This window comes from Trichomycterus rosablanca, chromosome 1 (genome assembly GCF_030014385.1).
Source record: "Trichomycterus rosablanca isolate fTriRos1 chromosome 1, fTriRos1.hap1, whole genome shotgun sequence".
In the NCBI taxonomy this organism is placed as follows: Eukaryota; Metazoa; Chordata; class Actinopteri; order Siluriformes; family Trichomycteridae; genus Trichomycterus; species Trichomycterus rosablanca.
The window spans coordinates 45,384,046-45,401,746 of NC_085988.1; the positions used below are offsets into that span (position 1 = coordinate 45,384,046).

The 17,701-nt window shown below is 37.3% G+C and overlaps 1 protein-coding gene across 3 annotated transcripts in view; it reads left to right on the forward strand.

Moving 5' to 3' along the window:
• Positions 1 to 1,513: 1,513 nt before the first annotated feature.
• myrf (myelin regulatory factor) overlaps positions 1,514 to 17,701 on the forward strand; it is a 51,722-nt gene continuing 35,534 nt past the window's right edge. For all 3 annotated transcript variants that reach the window (XM_062993461.1, XM_062993476.1, XM_062993468.1), the window contains exon 1: positions 1,514 to 2,044. In XM_062993461.1, the coding sequence (XP_062849531.1) occupies positions 1,999 to 2,044 (46 nt within the window). In that variant the 5' untranslated portion in view covers positions 1,514 to 1,998. The remainder of the gene's footprint in view (positions 2,045 to 17,701) is intronic.

The window sequence follows — 17,701 nt, forward strand, 5'->3', positions numbered from 1 at the left end:
GTTGGCTGGATATATTTTTGGTTGGTGGACGATTCTCAGTCCAGCAGGGACAGTGAGGTGTTTAAAAACTCCAGCAGCGATGCTGTGTCTTATCCACTCATACCAGCACAACACACACTAACACACTATCACCATGTCAGTGTCACTGCAGTACTGAGGATGATCCACCACCCAAACAATACCTACTCTATAGTGGTCCTGGGAGTCCTGACCATTAAAGAACAGCATGAAAGGGGGCTAACAAAGCATGCAGAGAAACAGATGGACTACAATCAGTAATTGTAGAGCTTCAAAGTGCTTCTATATAGTAAGTGGAGCTGATAAAATGGACAGTGAGTGTAGAGACAAGTAGGTGGTTTGTGTTATGGTTTTCTTATATTATATATGTGTATATCTTATATTAAAATTAGTTAAAGGATTGGGCAGCACTGTGGCTTGGTGGGTAGCACTGTCGCCTCACAGCAAGAAGGTCCTGGGTTCGATCCCCAGGTGGGGCGGACCGGGACCTTTCTGTGTGGAGTTTGCATGTTCTCCCCGTGTCTGCGTGGGTTTCCTCCCACAGTCCAAAGACATGCAAGTGAGGTGAATTGGAGACACTAAATTGTCCATGACTGTGTTCGATATAACCTTGTGAACTGATGAATCTTGTGTAATGAGTGGCTACCGTTCCTGTCATGAATGTAAAGTGTAACACATGATGGTAAAATCCTAATAAACAAACAAACAAACATAGTCACATACAGGGGCGGATCTAGAAAAATATTTATGGGGTGGCGAGAGGGGGGCAGGAATTTTTGAGGGGTGGCAACATATGGCAGACGTATTTATACTGAATTTAATCACAGTTATAACAGTTTGATGAGAAATAGTATGTACACACTACAAAAGGGCACGGGCTGCCATTTACAAACTCATACAGACAAACTTAATCTCACGCAATCAATGTCTTGCATTTAAGGTTTCATGTGAAACAGTTCATATTAGGAATAAGTGACCATACAATGTAATCTCATTAATAGGAGATAAAAGTATGGTAACACTACTGTAGGTGGGGCATTATCATTATCAAAGGAAAGGCATTAAGGTAAGACACAGGTGATGAGTGGCAGATGTATGAGAGGGAAAGCAAACAGTTTTTGACTGTCAGAGTGGCAGCGTTGCAAATTGGCCATAACTTTTCTTTTAATTTGTTGCTGCCAACTGGGGTGGCAGCAGGGGTGGCAAGGCTTTCTTTTAGGGTGGCATTTGCCACCCCGGTAGATCCGCCCATGGTCACATAGAAGTTACCTACTGTAGTCAAACTCTCAAACGAGGAAAGTAAAATGAAATTTCAGAACTTGAAAAACACATATTTGGATAAAAAAAAGTTCGTTTCAATTATTTGGTCACAGAAAATGTCCATTAAGAGTGAATAAATACTACAGACTTCATCTGTGTGATGCGGATTGGGACGTGGCCTGTGGCTCGCGCATCCTCTGTCTCTGTGGTGTCCCCTCGAGGGACCAGTCAGCCGCGCGCACTCGCGAGCGGTGGAGCCAGATGGAGCTGTGTGAAGTTACCTCAGACGATATTCTTTCTCGTAAACCGTACTTCCCTCGAGTATATTGTGTTTCAACAATACTAGAGTAAATTATTTTGGCGTGGTGTGTCATTTGGCTTGACTAAAATGTTTTAAAACCAACTTTGTCATTTGTAAGCGTGTATTTTTTTGTGAGCTTCGAAACTCGAGTAACTTTAAAACACCTGACATCTCTGGACTTGGTCTCAAGGACCTTTCTAAGAACTTCGGGTTTCTTTTACTTTGAGATAATTACTCAATAAGAATTCATCTTTATTAGAAGAGAAAAGTTGGCTGTGGAGGCGCTGGTAGTTCTCAGGCAGAAAAGGGATAAAAGCAGAAGCTGAGGTGAATGCATGGACGGTTGAGAAGCTAAAAGTCCCGCGAGCGCTCGGCCGCACTGCGCCGTACATGGAGGAGTTCAGCGGCAGCAGCTAAGCATGGAAGTGGTCGATGAAACGGAAGCCTTACAGAGGTTCTTCGAGGGTAAGATGCTCCATCACATCGTCCTAAATCTTTTACTTCAACTGTTTAAAGAGTGTTAATAAGGAATGTCAAGTATAATAATAAAAGAGCAAAGAAATAAAAGTGTTGACACATGCTATTACTACCACTACTACTAGTACTTCTCGAATACTTAACCAATCTCTTTATAATTATGGCTATGTCATGGTAAATTACTTGAGTAAACCAGCAGCATGTAACTTTTTAATAGAGTTGAATCTATATGTGATATAAGATAGTTTTTAGTAGACCTACATTTTCTTAGAAATTTTTCTTAAATATACTAGTCCAGCTTACAATTTTCATTCAATATTAAGTAGTGCTACATCACAAAAATCAGTTTTAAAAGTGTAGAAACGTAATTCTTAAGTGGGCTAGAAAACGTTTAAGAGCCTTGTTTTAACAAATGTGTTATGGAATGTCTGTTAATTCTTGCTTTTGTATCTTTATGGTAACTTTTGTATCTGTAATGGTAAGTCAGTTAAATGTAACAGAGACAAGGTTGTTGTTGTGTAAAGGAGTTGATGAGTTTGTTTAAGAGGTATGAAAGCAATGCTATATGTAAATGCTTTATTATATGTTTGGGCTTAGAAGTGTTTTTATAATTGATAAAGGGTTTTGGAAATTAGTATGGCTTTGTGTGTTTTGTAGTTGGTGTAATGTTTGTGAGGGTGTTTGTGGTTTACTACATGTGTTTTAAAGCATTTTAAGCAAGTTATTTGGGAGCTGATGCTGGTGTTTAAATCTAATGGGGGTGTTTTGAAGTTGTGGTAGTGAGGATGTTCTGGAGTTAGTGGGGAAAGTTAATAGAAGTGTTTAAGACTTCATATGTTTGGTTTCTGTAGTTTATAAGGGTGTTTGAGAGTTAATAAGTAAGTGGAAAGGTTGATGTACCTTGCTCAATGGTTAAGGTACTGGACTAGTAATTAGAAGGCTGCTGGTTCAGTCCCAAATACTGCCAAAGTTGCCACTGTTGGGCCCCTGAGCAAGGCCCTTAACCCTCAATTGCTTGTATGGTATTCGATCATAACTGTAAGTTGCTTTGGATAAAAGTGTCTTATAAATGCCATAAATGTAAATGTTTTTAGTGTTAGCAAGGGTATATGTTACTTGTTGCAGGGGGCTGTGTAGTGATAAGGGTGTTTTCGAGTTAATGGGAGTAAGTTGGTATGGAAAGTTAAGGATTTGCTCAGGGTATTTTGTAGTAAATGGTGCCATTTGGGACTTGGTGAGGGTGTATGGAAATTAAGACTACTTAGACTTTGTTTTTAAGCAGACTGCAGTTTTTGCAAGGCTGTAATAATATAGTAAACTGAATGTGTTACTGTCTCAAGTTTGACAGTGATGGGGAACAGGGTGCTGTGATCAGAAGTCAAAAAAGGGGCCATGTATACACTGTTTGAATGTGTTGGGTTTTTAGTTAAGTGCATTGCTTTGACTGAAATGATTTATCTGTATAGTTAATCAGTGCCAAAGAATGTAGAGTACCACTCACAATGCATCAGCTAATTAACAATAATTAGAATAATGAAGAGGTTAAGCTTTTATTTTACATTTTGCAAAGATTTAATGCACAATGAACATTATGGTAAAAGCTGCATAATTTAGCTGGAGTGTTGAAGGACTGTGTCTGTTTTAATACAATCCAATACAGTAAAATAGTCCTCCTGCAAACAAACCTAGAACTGATCCTGGGTTCAGACCAGAGTATTTAAAGCAAATGTAAAAATGTGTGTGAGGTTATATAAAAGATGACAACCATGTTTAATAATTAGTTGGGGTGATGGACAAGTATTGCTGTGATGTATAATTGGGTTTAAACATGCTATCATGCACAGACATGGTTAGGTATGTGTGTGGGGTGGCCGAAAGCCTTGTGATGGATTGGCGCCCGCCTTCAGCCTAGTGTGTCCCGGTGGAACCGGACATGCTGTGACCCTGAACAGGATAAACCGGTGAAGTAAAATGAAATTATTAGGGCAGATGGGTTGATGTGGATATTTCAAAGTTAGAAAAAGTTCATAGAAGTGTTTAAGTGTTAATAAAGGTGTTTATAAGTTGAGGTTGTTAGGGTGTTAGTGAGGGTGTTTGACTTTTAATTAGCAGTTAGTGCAGGTTTTGGGAGTTTGGTGAGGGTAATCAGTGTTAGTGAGTGTGTTTGGGGTTTACTGAGGTTCTTAGCATTTAGTGAAGGTGTTTGAGAGTTAGTGAGGATGTTTGGGATTTAATGAGGGTATTCAGAAGTTAGTAAGGGTTTTGAGAGCTGATGGGGGAGTCAAGGAGTTATTAAGGGTGTTTGGGATTTGATGAAAGTGTGAGTTAATGGCAAGTTTGAAAGTAAGGGCAAGTGTTTCGGGGTTAATTAGGGTGTTTGGGAGTTGTTTTGGTGGCTGTCTGGTTGGTGGAACACACAATAAAATTAAAAACATACTTAAATTAAAAAACGTTAATTTTGTTAAATTGTTTGCTGTAAATACAACTTTTAGAACCTTAAACTACTATTTTGCCATTTGCACTTCTCATGCAGAACTTGCAAACAAAAAACATAATACAGTACATAAACAAAAAGGTCATTATTTTTTTCATGGATCAGTACAGATAAGCATTATGCCAAATAGTTAATAAAAATGGTAACATGACATAGAACACGAAGTTATTGCTTCCAGTACATTACAGTGTTGTGCAACATTGATTTGTGTATTAGGGGAGGATGATCATCCCCCAAAAATAGTTGTTATGGATCAGTACAGATTTAAAGCATTATAATAAAATGGTTAATACAAAACATGACAAAGTTATTGCTTCCAGTATATTGCAATGTTGTGCAATATTGATAAGTGTATTGGGGAGGATAAACCCAAAAATAGCAAGTAGGTGCTGAACTAGTAGATGTACAGGCATGTCGCTTTTAAAATCCGCTGACTTTTATGACTTCTCGCTCAATCAACTTGATAAACATGAACCATTCACACATTTGTGAATTGGATTATTTACAGTCACGTTACTCAGGGACTTGTTATTGGTTGTGTTTGGAAGTTGGTTAGGGTTAGTGAAAATTAGCAAGTGTGTTGGAGAGCTGTTGAAGTGCCTGTGGTTGGATGTGTCATGTGGGATTTTGGAGGATTTAAGTTTGAAAAAAGATACAAATCACTGAAGAGGTGCATTCCAAGGAAATGATTAAGGTGGATAGCATTCCTAACAGGTTACGACCATAGGTTAAATGTGAGCGCATTGAAGGGTAACTAAAATAGAAAGAGAAAGAGAGTAGAAAAAGAAAAATATCTGAAAGGACAGAAACTTAGGAGAAAAAGAGATAGTTATAAAAAAAAGTAATAAAAGAAAATCTGTCAAAATTATGGACAGACTTTACACAATCTGAAACATAATGCAGTTTTTAATAATTCACTTTAGTGTGTGTTACTACTATGACCACTTAACATGGTTAATGGAAAATAATCATCTTAATATGTGAGTATACACGCTAAATAATATTTCTGTGAATGCTATAATCAGCCACGTTGAATAATATTTCTGATATGTTTCACCAGTGTAAACATGCTGCTGGTCGTGTTATTTATTCTTCTATCTCTAGCTTTTCTCCTTCTCTTAGGAATCCTCATTTTCAGCTAATTCAAAGTCATCATGTTTGATATGAGAACACTGATATATGATAATAGGCTTCTGGCAAGCTTTGGAGTAATTTGTGATGATAATGCATTATGCTTAGAGAACAGGTGTGATGTGTGTTTACTTGACCGTAGTCTAGTGTAAACACAGTTGACAGGCTCTGGCTCTGGGTTTTTCTGCTGTCAAGTGCTACTCTTGACTTTAACAGGAATTCAGTGTGTTTACATTCCTTCATGGGGAGTGAGAGAAATGCACTGTCTCTGAGCTTCACATCAATTTAGGAGGTACTACATGGACTCTGAGGATCCAACAATGTGTATGATATTTTTATTTACTGCAAAATATCTTTGGTTTATTCATATGCTTATTTAGAAGTTATTGGCTTTGTGTGCATGACTGGTCATTTATCTATTTAAGTCTTGATTATGTAAAGGAATTATGTCCATAAAGTAATTATAGTGGTATATACTGTATTTTGCCCTTAACAATGTAATATGTTGGGGCTCATTAAGACACACTCCTTGTTGCTACTACAGTTCTTATTAAAAATGCACGACATTTTAAAACAGGTGGTTAAAAAGCATGTAAATTTTGATCTTTTAGTTAAAAATCTGTTAGTAGTCATGCGTAGTTGAACTATCTAATGAGGCATGAATGCGATAGTGTGTATGTTTTTTTGGAGAGTGGAAAGAACTTAGGACAACTATTGTGGTGTTCTGTCAGACAGAGAACAAAAGATGGGGTGAAAAGCTGTTTGTTTATAAAACTGATGTGACCCCCAGCTGAAAGAGTCATTATACTGAGTGTGAGTCCACTGTGCAAAGTTCTTCTAATACTGTTGCTAATTGCTTTGTGATGGATTGACACTTTCAAAACGTACTAATAAACACATATTATTTAGTAAGTCTATTGGTTATAAGTATGCTTGGTAGAACAGAGTACATGTTTAACTGAAGTTTAGTGCAGAGCTTTAATAGATCCTGGTAATATATAATTAGAAAGAAATAATCATGTTGATATTTTTGTAAAATTTAAATAATCCTTGCCATGTTTGAATATTTGTACATGTTTTGGAAATATTGTTGTACCGGGTGGTGAGCTGCTATAATCATCTATTATTTTTGGGAGAGTAACAGTTTTTTCTCTATAACGCAGTGACTGATTGCGCATAGCGCTTTGGCTTTCAGCTACATCCCGCTATTTCATATTATAAGATTTGCCCCTTGTCTGCCTTTTCCACAACACAGAGGGCCGTATAAACATGCCACTATATCTAGCCTGTAGGTCTGAGTACAGTGCTTCGAGACCTCTAAACTGTTGGTAAACATGCTTAGTATCATCATTTGTGTTAAACTTAATAGTAAAAATCACAAGTACTCAGCCAGTTGAAAATCAAAATGGGCCACCAAACACACAATCAAAAGTAGGGATGCATCAATACCATTTTTTCCCAACCGAGTACAAGTACAAGTACATGTATTTTTGTACTTGCCGATACCGATATCTGACATGCCAGAAAACTCGATCCGGTCGCTGAGCGCTCGGCGAGCCGGTCGGATCGAGTTGTTGGATAGTTCACACTTAGCGATCGAGAGCCGAGTTTTGATCGCAGAGCGAACGCCGAGTTGCTCCCGAGGTGGCAAATCTGGCGCCGACCAGTCGCCGAGCGAAAATCAGGGCAAAAATCGTGTAGTGTGAACTAGGCATAACGCAGCAACGTGCACTAGGCACACGGTATCGGATGTTTAGTATCGGAGCCTCGTTTGCGAGTACGAGTACAAGTTAATGAGCGCGGTATCAGGCAAATACCCGATACCAGTATCGGTACTCATGCATCTCTAATCAAAACAGAGGAAGGGGCAATAAAGTTTAAATTCATCTTGTTTAAAAAGTCATAGCTGTCATACAGCATTGGTGTGTATTTTAGAATTTTATTGGAGTGTTGGCTTATTTATGTATACTTTAAAGAAAGTTTATGAGATGTATTCACATCTTGATAAGTGGCTTTAAAAGGTATATTGGTTAACATCTACTTTCCCCCTAATGGACTGGACCATTCCAGAAATACCTTAGTGAACTATGAGAAACAGAACAAGGTGAGAGTAATGGTTTTTTCTCCACCCACTTTGGTTTTGCAGTTCTTACCTCATTCAGACACCATTAGAGTGATAGTGTGCAGACAATGTGAGGAAGATAGATAACAGACTAACGACAACATTTACACACAAATGCACATATACACATTCAGGCACACACAAAAACACACGTACAGTACTGAGAATAATTGTTTCCCCTCTTACCATTTTCTTCTGTTGTTGCATATTTGTCACATGCATGTTTTAAATCATCCAACTACTTTTAAGATTAGAAAAAAGATAAATTAAGTAAACACAAGGTGCTTTTAAATGACAATTTCATTATTAAGAAAAACACTGTTCATCTTTACCTGGCCTATGGGAAAAGGTAATTGCCCTTTTACATACTAAGTCAACTAGTTAGCCAAATCCAGCTGACAACTGGATTGAATTTTACTAGTCACACACAGTCATAATTAATGTCAGACCTGTTAAATCTCCAAAAACAGCTAAACAGAACCTGTCTGGCAAATGAAGCAGACTAGAAGGTTGTAAAAAGCTTCAAGGTACAAAGCCATCACTAATGCTCTGGAACTCTAGAGAACTTGAAACAGTGGTAATTTCAAAAGTGGCAAGGCACAAACCACTGCTGACCAAAAAGGACACAAAGGCTCATTAGCGTTTATTAAAACATTTAGATGACCCCCAAGACTTATGTGATAATATTCTGTGGACTTACCAGATAGATAGATGGATGGATGGATGGATGGATGGATCCGGTTACATTTGGTACAAAGCTAACACCACATTCCACCATAAGATCACACCAACAGTCAAACATAGTTGTGCGAGCATGATGGTCTGTGGCTGCTTTGCCTCTGAAAGGACTTGTTATAATTGAAGGAACCATGAATTCTGCTCTTTATCAGGAAATTCTGATGAAGAATACCCACCAGTCAGTTTGTAACCTAAGTCAAAAGCACAGTTGGATTATGTATCAGGGCAATGATCTAAAGCGCACATGCAATCCACCTCTGAATGGCTCAAATAATAATAATAAATAATTAAATAAATCAATCGACCAATAAAAAAACTGAATGTTTTGGTGAGGCTGAGTTAAATTCCTGACTGTAATCACACAATTAAAACAATTCTGCAAAAAAGGGCCAAAACTCCTCTACAAAAAAAGGAACAAGTATCACAAGCCTTTGATTACAGCTGTTACAGCCAAGGGTGACAAAACCAGTTATTAGGTTTAGGGGTTAAAAAATTACTTTTTTGCACATGCCTGACATACTGTAGGTGTTGAATTTATTTTTATTTTCAATAAGTGTGCTTTGTGTTGCACTTTGTGTTGTTATTTTATTATATTAATTATTATTTATTAGATGGAAGAGACATTTAAATGTGTCATTAGCAAAAACAAAAGAAAATGGAAATGAGACAAACACTTCTTCACAGCACTGTACATTCTAATTGTGGTGACAGATATATGCATTTACATTTACATTTTCAGCATTTAGCAGACGCCTTTATCCAAAACGACTTACAATTGAGACAGTATACATCACAAGCAATTGATCGTTAAGGGCCTTGCTCAAGGGCCCAACAGTGGCAAACTGGCTGATGCGGGGCTTAAACCTTCTGATTACTAGTCCTGTACCTTAACCGCAGTGCTACCACTACCCTATGTGACATGCAGTTTTTTAAATACTTATGAATACATAGACATTAGTGTTGTATATGAATAGAATAGTACAAAAAACGGTATTAAGCACAAACACCAAAAAATACACATGCTATGAAACACACATGCAGCAGCAAACATGCAGCAGGGAGTTTTAAACTAGAGCCGGGCAGATCAGTCAATAGCATAGTATGGGAGTCAGTGTTGGACAGGGGCCCATCAGTGTGCTTTTTATCACTGTTTAACTTTAGTCTGGAGAGACTCACCTCGTCAACACTCTGCCTGAAGTCCAACAGGACTGTTTGTCCTTCACAGAGAGGATTAGATGTTTTCTTTCTGACTTCATTTTGAAATATTTTAAAGTAAATCTGTTGAAGAAATGGGCTGATTCGAACCCTGGGCATTCTGCAGCCAGATTTACATTGACCTTAAAAGAAACATTTTATAGTCCTGAGTAAATCCATGCAATAGTCAACCTTACCATGAAAAAAATTGTGAACACATGAATTCAAAATCATCTTGTGTCCTAGTTCTTGTTGTGGCTGCAACTGATGATAATTTTAAATGTTTTAAATGTTCTTTTTTATTAACCACTTTATCTTAGTCAGGATCGAGGCAGGTCCAGTTTTAAAAGGAAACACTAGGCACAAGGCAGGAATACCCTGGACAAGGCACCCCATCTGTGGACATTTATGACTGACAAAAGTACACATTAAAGATTTTGACTGATCACTTTATGCCTAAAATACACGTGGGAACAAAGTTCGGACATAGGCATATTAACCACCATGATACATCTACTTTTCAATACATTCCAACAGCTCCAATACTTTCACAGAGTCAGTTAGACCAAACACATAAAGAGAATGAATGGTGGATGCATGGAAGAAGGAGGTGCAGGAGTGCGCTAATTTGTAACAACACTGTGGCCAACATGAGTGTGCAGTGGAAATGCACTGGTTCTTACTGAACATTGGTCAACTTTGGGGATTAGTTTAGTTTGGGTTGTCCAACCAATTTCAAAGTGTTGAGAAGCAATAACTGTTGAAGTGCAGGGAAATACAAAGTGATTTGGGGATTTGGTTTTACACTACTATCACCAAGACTTACGTATTTATTTTTAGCCATGTTGTTTGTTGCAGCTTTAGTTTATATTAATCTTTCCTTTTTCAAAGTTTTTATGAAATCTTTAACATCAGAAACTTGTCATTGGCATTATTTTGCAAGATGGCACAGTGGCAACATAGCTGTTGCTTGACATTTTGGCTACTCTTTTCATACAATACCAAAATTGAATTGTTACTGAATTTAATTAACCAGAATGTTGTCAGCCTGTCAGACTCAGATAGTAACAAGCTAAGCCAAGTCATCACCCATAAACTGACCCAGATTCTTTAAACCTGTAACCAGCTTATGTGTTCTAAAGTTAAAAGAAGCACTAAACATTTTTTTTTTTTTAAATGTAACATGTAACTTGGTCATTGATTTCTAGGATTGATTTAAATGACACACAACAAAACACAATTAGAGAGTATTTATGGAATTGTTTAATCAAATATTTAAAACAATTTAGGGTTGTTTTTTAAACAAAAAAAAATGAACACATTGTCCAAAAAGTTGGTTTTTAATGACGCAAATAGCTGTGGACGCAAAAATCTAAAGCGAATTAAGTGATTATTGCATTAAAGATTGTTTGATGCACTTTAAACGTAAGCACTTCTTTTATTTTGGATTTATTGAAATCCAAACCATCCTTTATTGTGCAAAATGTTATTTAACCTCTAAGATTTTGCTGATAAAATGTTGTGTAACCACCAGGTGTGAACTTTCTGTTTTAGTGGTTTCATACAGCAACTAACCATACAGCCATATATTTCTCCCTTCTATATTATACAGCTGGGTGTTTAGGTTTTCTAAGAGAGAAACCATGATTTATAATAAACACTTCCCCCTAGAGCAAATTAACACTCTTGACCCCTTTGCCGACTATAAGTGACTTGGCAGATGAAGCAAGATTTTGCAACCAAGCCCAGTTGGATCCGTTACATACATACAACATGACTGGCTGTTTCTGAGCAAAAGCAAAAGAAAAGAATAATTGCTTTTCTTGTTTACTTTCATCACATACATTAAAGTTGAATGTATGCTACATGGCCTAAAGTATGTGGACACCTGATCATAAGCTCGTTTGGCATATCAATTCAAAACTATGGGCAAAAAAGAGCTGACCCTCTGTCATCTGAAAGGGCTTTTCACAGGTTTTGGACTGTATCTATGGAAAATTGTGCCAATTCAGCAAGTGTCAGACACTGATGCTTAAATAAAAGGTTTGGCTTGCAATAAACATATTAGTTCATCCAAAAGTTGTTCACTGGTCATTGCTCACGGCTCTGTGCAGGCCACTATAGTTCCTTTACACCAAACTTGTCATACAATGTCTCCTTTTTTACAGGGATATATGTTGAAACAGGAAAGAGCCTGAAACAAACTGCTGCCCCAATGTTGGAAGTGCATTGTTGCATTTTTTCTTGATTTTATTCAACTGTTAGCAATGTGTGTGGCTAAAACGCTAGGACTCTGTTGGCCATATAGCGGAAATATATGAAAATATTCTATGCTCTGCAAAGTCATTACAATTTTAGCATCTGTTAAAAATGTATAATCTTTCTGTAACTAATGTTGCTTTTTGGGATATCAGATATTTTATGTTTATTTTATTTACATTACATTTACATTTTCGGCATTTAGCAGACGCTTTTATCCAAAGCAACTTACAATCTGAGCAAGTAAAGGTTAAGGGCCTTGCTCAAGGGCCCAACAGTGGCAACCTGGCAGTGGTGGGGTTTGAACCAGCGACCTTCTGCTTACTTGTCCAGTACTTTAACCACTAGGCTACAATTTTATGCTGTAATATTTCTGTAATATGAAAATGAATATCTTTAAGTAAGAGTATTTGAAGAACATGGCATGAAAAAATAAATAGGCCTGCAGATGTGTGAAGATCCTTCATACAGGAGAGTTAATGGGTGTGTTCGAAATCCTAGGGAGCTGCCTTGCTGTCTTACTGACTACATAGGCAGCTGCCTCAGTAGAGAGGATTCTTATAAGTCATTGACTTGTTAGGCAGATTATTCGAACGCGCTACTTAGACAGCGATTCCATCGGGTTTCGCGTTTAGCATTTAGCATCTTGCCATTAAAAACAATGGATTGAGGTAGCACAGCACGCTAACATGTCAATATAACATCTCCTTCATGTACCGATAACGGTTACATTTCCTGACAAGCCCGAACTTGCAAATAAAAACACTTGGTACAAGTTTATACAAGTTAAAAATCAGTAATAATTTATTTATGTTTGAAAATAACTCAATAAGCCATGTTTATTTTTCTGTGAGAGAAGAGCACCCGACCCGCAATGAATTCTGGGATTGCCTTGATCACCAAGGCAGCGTCGGATGCTCACTCGTTCTTGAGCCAAAATAACATTGAAATATTAAGATACCTCAGTAGTGAGGATTTTAAGGCATCTAGGATTTCGAACAGCCTCCTTCTCCGGAGCGCGTGTAGGATGACGTAAAATGCTGTCTATGTAGAGAGAGAGCTAGCTTTTCGAACACATTCATAGAGTTGATATAGATAAAGAAAAGCACTTCATCTCTTTAGTTCAAAATGTACTCTATTAGTTACACCACAGTTGATAAATGTTAAAATATCCAGTTATTACTAAAAAGTTACATTGTGGTGTTCTCTAATTCAGTTATTTAATTTTATCAGAATTGACGGGCTCTGTCTTATATGTGTATCTCATATGTTTGAATCTAACATTCAGATATTCAAACAGTTTTGTTCATGTTGAGCTTGTGAAGGAATTGAGACACAAGTCAACATGAGTTCAAACATCACCTCAGCCTTAGGGTGTGTCAACAGTCTGGCTCTTATTACGAGAACCACATTTCTAAAAGACTTGAGTGGCTTAGTTTATGCTGACCTTCACCTTGTCTTCGTAATTTACAGAGTGTTGTTGGGAGAAACCTACAGGTGGTTCTTAGGTTTGGAGAGTCAAAAGATAAATATTTTCTCACTCCTGTAAGCAACATATTGCTTTTACTGGAAATTGTATTTGACCAGTGAGGCATAGAAGCAGGCGTTACAACAATGCAACTCTTAAAGTCATTAAGCTTTTTAGTATGACCTATTCTACTTTTTTGTCTATAAAAATTGCATTATGGTATGATTCATATTTTTATCTGCTGGCAATGGGCATGGCTGAAATAGCAGAACCCACTAATCAGAAAAGGTGACCACATACTTTTGGTCATGTCATGTGTCTAACAATTATCTATTTCAAAAGTATGTGCTGTATTAAAAGTGGTAGAATTTCTGTGTAGTTGGTTTGGGTGTAGTTGGGTTTTTACTTATGGATGGATTTAGCATGTTTCACACACATCAAGTAGAATATACAGTGCTGTGAAAAAGTATTTGCCCCAACCCAATTTCTTCTTCTTCCATATTCATCATGTGTATTTGTTTTAGATCACTAATCTACTTTTAATATTAGACAAAGATAACTCACATAAAGACAAATGCTGTTTTGAAAATTATGATTTCATTTATTGAGGAAAAAATGCTGTTCAGCCCTACCTGGGCCCATATGAAAAAGTAAATGCCCTCTTAGCTATTGAATCAGCCAGTTAACCAAATTCAATTGACAATTGGGTACAATTTCACTAGTCATACCCAGGCACAATTACTACAGACCTGTTCAATCTTAACATCACTTACATAGAACCTGCCTGGCAAATGTGAATCAGGCTAGAAGGTTTCATAAAGCAGCAAATAATGCCAATACAAATGCAAAATGAAATAATTGCTACCAGTTTGAAAAGGCATAAAAAAGTCATTGCTAGGGCATTGGGACTCCAGTGAAACACAATGAGAGCCATTATCCACAAATGGAGAAAAAATCCTTCCAAGGATTGGACAGCTAGCAACACAAACAAGTCCAACTCTGAACAGCTCAGAAGAAACAACTTGAATATTTTGAAGTGGTTAAAGTCCTGACTTGAATCTTATTGAGATGATGTGACAAGATTTTAAATGGGTAGTTCATGTTTGAAAACCTTTCAGTGTAGCCAAACTAAAACAATTCTGCAAAGAATTCCTCCACAGCAATGTAAAAAGACTTATTACAAATAGGTTTTTAATCAATGTTTATCTTCAAATGGAATAATGATTTAGCACTGTGGGTATCCAATCTACACAATTAAAAAAATCAGAACAGGTCAGGATTAAATGAGACAGGTTGTTTTGACTAATTAAGCCATCGCTCGCATTGTACACACATTTCCTCTCCTTTAATCCAGCCATTATTGTCTCTCAATTGGTCCAATCAGTTTTCCATTCCTTTCTCTTCCTTCAACTTGAACTCTTTCTCTCCATTGTCTCTCTTATTTTGCTGTCTCACATTTTCTGTTTCTCTGTCTATCTAACCCATTTTCTCGTGTTGTGTAGGTAAGCCGCTCAGGTCGGGTGGCCTTCACTGTGCTGGTGGGCGACAAGAGCTGTGTGTGGTGGCCTGGTACAGCCCTGTCTCATGACTGGAACATAATCCCCCATTACAACACACACATGCACATTCAGAAAGGATTCCCAGCCTAATTCTTTGCATTGAGCTTTGATGAAAGCTGTGTCTGAGATTTTTGAGAAAAAGATGTGAGAGAAGTGTGTTTATGTGTCACTTTTCAGTTCATCTTTACTGTAGGTGCTTTAATTGAGAACAGCTCAGCATGCTGTGGCTACAAGCAGGTACTTGTGATTTTATTTTGTGAATATTCCTCTCTGTGCTTTGCTCTCAGTGGTTTTTTGATGGTCTTTTGATTTATCAATGCCTTGGACACAACTCTCAACAATGTACTTGGTGTTTTTCTGCATGTATGTACATTTCTGTGTAGTTCACTTTAAATTATTGGGCATACCTAGTTTTGAACAAGCTACTTTTATGTTCCTAGCTAAGATACAAGATATTTTACAAAAATATTCAGCTTAGCTACACCATCGCTGTTCCTAAATGTACATAACTAGAGCAGAAGACTTACCAGAATAATGTTGTATTGTCATTGTTTCAAAAGTAGCACTACTAGGGCTGTGTTGATGAGATAGGCAGACAGAGTACTTTATTCATCCCTGAGGAGAACTGTTTTATCATATCAGCAAACAAGGCACATCACACAACTCTTACATAGACATAAATCGTTCATTTTTATGTTTTACCATTGTGTAATCCTAGTCAGGGTTGTGATGGGACCAGTTTCCCCAAAATCACTGGCTACAATGTAGTACCACATCCCAGACAGGATGCCAATCCATTGCGGGTGTAAGTCTTCCCCCAGACATAGCCAGTCTTGTCTGTATGTAGACGCCCAATTGGCTAATAGCACTGCCGAAGATTCTAATCCTGGATTCAAGTGGTGGTGGGCTAGCATATTTTACCATTGTGTCACCTGAGCACCAGGTTGTTAAAGTATAAGGCTAGTACAGGATTATTTAAGTAAAGTGTAATGTGATTACACTGACAGGGTGGCTACATCAGTCTGGATGTCATAGCACGTTTTAGCTCTCAGATCTAGTATATACACTACTAGTATCATTACTTGCCTTCATGGCACTACCCTACCACAGTGCTGAAGAAATAATGCAGCTAGATACATTGCATTCTGCTATATAGGTAAATGGTTTTACTATGTATTAAAGAAACTGTATACTGGCATGGCATTGGAAATTGGAAAAAAGATATTTGTATGTTTTATCCACCTTATTTCTATCCCAGAATAGTGGTCAGTAGAGATTTCCTCAAGTCCACCACAATTCCTTTGTCTCGGCCACAGTGCAGATAGTATTTTTCCGCACCACTTAACAAAGCTGTCGACTACAGTATTTTGCTCGTCATCTGGTCCGACACTGCAAACACACAAAACTGGGGTCTGATCAAATAATCAGACATCCAGGCGATTTGCTAGTTTCCACCTGCATCTCACCTGCCTCAGCTTCTTAGCCAGCAGGCAGGGCTGTATGACATTACAGGCACCAGAACCCTCCAAGGACTCTCACAGTGCTACTAGCTTTGTCCTGGTATAAAAGTGCCTTTTGCAGTATGTAGATGATTGTGTCATCCAAATGACAGGGGGTCTAGTGATGAGCCAGCCATGGGTCAGGTGAGTTTTCATCATGTGGGATGTTATGTGAATGACAGTGGTTTATGATGATTAGGGGCGGAATGTTGGTATCGCTTCTTTTGGTGCTATTTGGTGCCAGTAGGTAGTTGCAAAGGCTCATATAAGTGAATGATATTTTTATTGTTGTTGTTTTTTAAATAAAACATGCTTTTAAAGTCAAAGCTTCCAAGTGTAGACTATGTGCATTAATAATCATTAATATTATCTGTAATATTATGTATACATGAGTGCGCACTTAAAAATGCATGTTGGGAAACATTAAGAATTACTGTTTGATAATGATGTGGACTTTGGCCGATCATTCTTTGCTTTAGTGTGAATTAGAGATTAATGATTAACAAACTCACACTGCTACACACTTACACAACATTGTTATATTTTTTATAAGAGGGTTTCTGAGACCTGTGAGATCTTCATCTCAACAAAATTAACCAGGACAAAAAGTTTTGAATAGTTTTTAGGAGGTGCAGTTACATTCCAATATTCTTGTGATAGTTTATTTAGCAATCAATACAAACATGCAATTTTGAGGCAGTTTAAGAATCACCAGGCTGTTTTATTTATTAAGATAGTTACAATGTATTAATCCCTTCAACCAACAGACAGCACTTGCATTGATAAACCATTTAGCCCCTACTGTTTGCTACCATGTTAATTTTGGACATGGAATTAGGATTAGGATTTTATAAATGTTTTCAAGAGCATGTATTTGCATGTACATTATATGCATTCTGACTGCAATCACTTGATCTGCCATGTTTAGAACTTTAGAACTAAGATCATTTAGCTCTCTTTAAGATCATGGACATACACACACATACAAACACATACACCCAGAGACACGCTGTTAGTCAGAAGGAAAGAACACTGCTCATCGAAACACAATTACATTCACAATTTCATCACTATATATTTGTATTTTACATTGAACATTAAGAAAACACAGTAACATTAACCAATTTAAAGACACACTTTAGTTTAATCAAAAATGTAACAGTACTGTAAAATTACAGAGG